This window comes from Eutrigla gurnardus, assembly GCF_963514095.1.
Source record: "Eutrigla gurnardus genome assembly, chromosome: 17".
Lineage (NCBI taxonomy): Eukaryota > Metazoa > Chordata > Actinopteri > Perciformes > Triglidae > Eutrigla > Eutrigla gurnardus.
The window spans coordinates 4,051,648-4,054,694 of NC_139928.1; the positions used below are offsets into that span (position 1 = coordinate 4,051,648).

Here is a 3,047-nt window from a genome sequence, read left to right on the forward strand (position 1 = left end):
TCGGCAGCTAAGAATATATTAACTGTTTGTTTTAAACCTCCTTTGGCTTCATGATGGTTGGAGTGCACAACTGAAGTCTTCCATCTCTATGTGAAGCTATTAAACATGTCTGGAGGAGAGATCCACCAGATTACAATACAAAGCACTAAACGGCAGTCGCAGCTAAACCTTTATATTTAGCCTGAAAGAGCTTCTGCTCAAGTGTTAAAAAAATGTGTGTGCCACAAAACAGCCAAGAAGCAGCCGAAATCTTGTGTAAATTGCATCTTGTGTCAAGTTCGAGAATATTGCCCGGCTCCCTTCGCATACCTATTTTAAATTGTAACATGTTCAACCCTTCGGAAGTAGACATTTACCAGTCAATACATTTATTCATAATACATGACGCAAGACATGGAAACTTCTGTGACTGAGCTATTAAAAGAACAGACGACAAGACGCAGATGAACAATTGAAGAGATTTATTTTGTGAGCACTGTTCACTTCTTCGCAGACTCCTTCTGGAGCTTCTTCACCTCATGCTTGATGATCTTGTTCCTCTGCAGAAACAAAATTAAGTGCATTAATTAAAAAGAAATACTCAATGACAGCTGGAGGGTTATTACACTTTACACAGACACACAAACCCTTTGAACTCAAGTGAGAATCAAAAGGCAGCATGGGACAATGAATAACTTCATTTGCCTGCAACGGCACAAACTTGCCAACATTTGCTCGCTGCCAATTCAAATTAAACTGACCCATCGCTTTAATTTGATTGGCTGCCGTTTATGCCGTTGTCAGCCATCTGCAAAAAGGCTCGGTGCTGATCTCATCCAGCACAGCTGTGTCCAGCGGCAGTATAACTGCCTCACAGAAAGCTGAGCTGTGTTCACTCGTCTCATATTATAATTGAGCTCACGTTTAAGGGTGTTGCTATCAAAATTCAGGGCACTGTGCTAAAAATCAATGTAGTGGGATGGGGAGAGGAAATTAATAAAAAAAAGTAACAACTTAATGCTTCCTCCACACAAGTGTGCACCTCACTTCCCCACTACTCCTAAGAAGGACAAGCTACGAAGCTAACTTGGCTGCCGTCCATCTCCGGAGCTGCAAACAGCTTTTACTAAACTTGATTTCCCGCGTTCTCACCATAACAATCGTACAACAAGTTGTACCAAATCAACTCCTATTCCACGGCTGCAAACGCCAGAAGTGATTCAACTTTTAAAAATGCAATATAGAATAAAACATAGGGAAAAGGAGTAAAGAAGCTGTTACATGGTAAAAAAAATAAGAAAAAAATAAGAAAAAAATAAGAAAAAAAGACGTTTACATGTATGCTTATAATTAAAACTTGTTTTTCCCCCTTTGGCTGTTTTAACTGAACATAATTCAACAGGATTAATTTGTTTTGCATAAAGTAAAACCTGCTTAAATGAGGTGATCTGTGCCTCTGCCACACTTACCATTCTCTTGGCCTTCATCACCTTGTAGCGGTCAAAGTCACCCATTTTGGCCCTCTGCAAGAAAACCAAAGAAGAAAAAGTGAGGAAAACACAGCAAGTTTAAACAAGGCAACGGAGCTCAGCCTAACAGTTGACCGTGATCCATCTCGCCTCATGCATCAAACATCTGCTTTACACCAAATAGAGTAGCATGACAGATTTGTTGAGTCCAACTGATCACTCAGGACTATACTTTGTACTGGATTGAAATGAGTTTGAAGGTACAGAATAATAAAAAAAAAATATATAAAAAAATCGGGAGCATTTGATTGCCTTTCAATGCCTGAGTCTGCAGTTTGTAGCCAATGATGCAAACACTGCCAACAACAAACAATGGCAAACACTGTTCACCCAAAGGGGGCTGGAGGAAGGGTGCTATGCTTCTTGAGTGACGCTCTCCCTTAGGATGGTATATCGGCTTTAACAGCGATATAAGAGCAGCCGTGAGCCAGCCAGTAGGGCACGCTCACATACACAAACATTTCTGCACCCATGTCGTAAACACTTGGATGTATGGTGCAACTACTGTATGTCGTGGAGGGTGAATTGCTCAGGACCCGAAAAAGTGAAATGTCAAGAGACCACTTGTATGAGTGGTTCTCGAGCAAGGTGCAAGGCAATACCACAGGAAAAGCATCCGACTTGTTCTGGACAGACCTGTGTGGATGGGGCATCTCACTGAAGCTAATTCTAAAGCCACATTTTAGAAATGTCCGTTATCAGCCGTTACATGTCTCAATACTATACAGAAGCCCATAACATCCAGAAAAAGGATCATGACATTGCTACTGCTGAAATTATGCAACTACAACATACTTGAGACATCTCTACCCATCTCTCCCCTGAACCAATATAAATCAGATGACCAGAGACTCAAATAGAACCTTTACCTTCTGTCTTGCCTCAATCTTCTTGGCCCAGCTGCTTTGTGCCCACTTGTCATTGACTCCAGCCTTCTCCCAGGCTCTCCTCACAAACTTCTGACGTGCACTGTGAACAATTATATTGAGTGAGTACAGATACGGCAGGAATCATTACGGTGACATCACTTTACAAAAAAATACCAGATTCATGTTGACTTGGGGCGCTCTAGGGCCACATGGTGATGTGATAACAGTCAACTGAAATCTTCTTAATATAACAAGTGTTACATTCAAGGTGATCACACTGGATGCACTTATGAACATTCCTGTAGTACAGCGTGGACACTAATCTGTTCTTGGATTTGTTAACTCAAAGCCTCCACAGTGAATGGAGAATAGTCTTGATGAATTCAAGTAAAGTAGGGGCAGCATTTAACAGCACAACTATAGAAACACCTGGTAAACACAGATTCACACGTTATCTCAAGTTTAAAAACACCTCTGCAGAAATAGTCTCTGCTTGTGCAGCGTGACAGTTGGCAGCATGCACCACTTAAAAAGTAGGACATGGAATAACGAAATGTGGGATTACAGTATAAGAGTTGTGCAAGTTTGGAAACAATTTGATGACGTCCTGTCGTTAAACATGGCCATCCATGCATCAAGACTTTTCTCTGTTGGTCTCAGAGGCACGTGA

General features: G+C 41.3%; 1 protein-coding gene across 1 annotated transcript; it reads right to left on the reverse strand.

The window, feature by feature from the left end:
- Positions 1-446: 446 nt before the first annotated feature.
- On the reverse strand, positions 447-2,518 carry rpl14 (ribosomal protein L14; the record flags this gene model as incomplete). The annotated part of the gene is made up of 3 exons (XM_084031478.1): positions 447-539; positions 1,449-1,502; positions 2,378-2,518. Coding segments are annotated over 3 exons (255 nt in total), but the record flags the coding sequence as incomplete, so codon positions are not given.
- Positions 2,519-3,047: the final 529 nt, after the last annotated feature.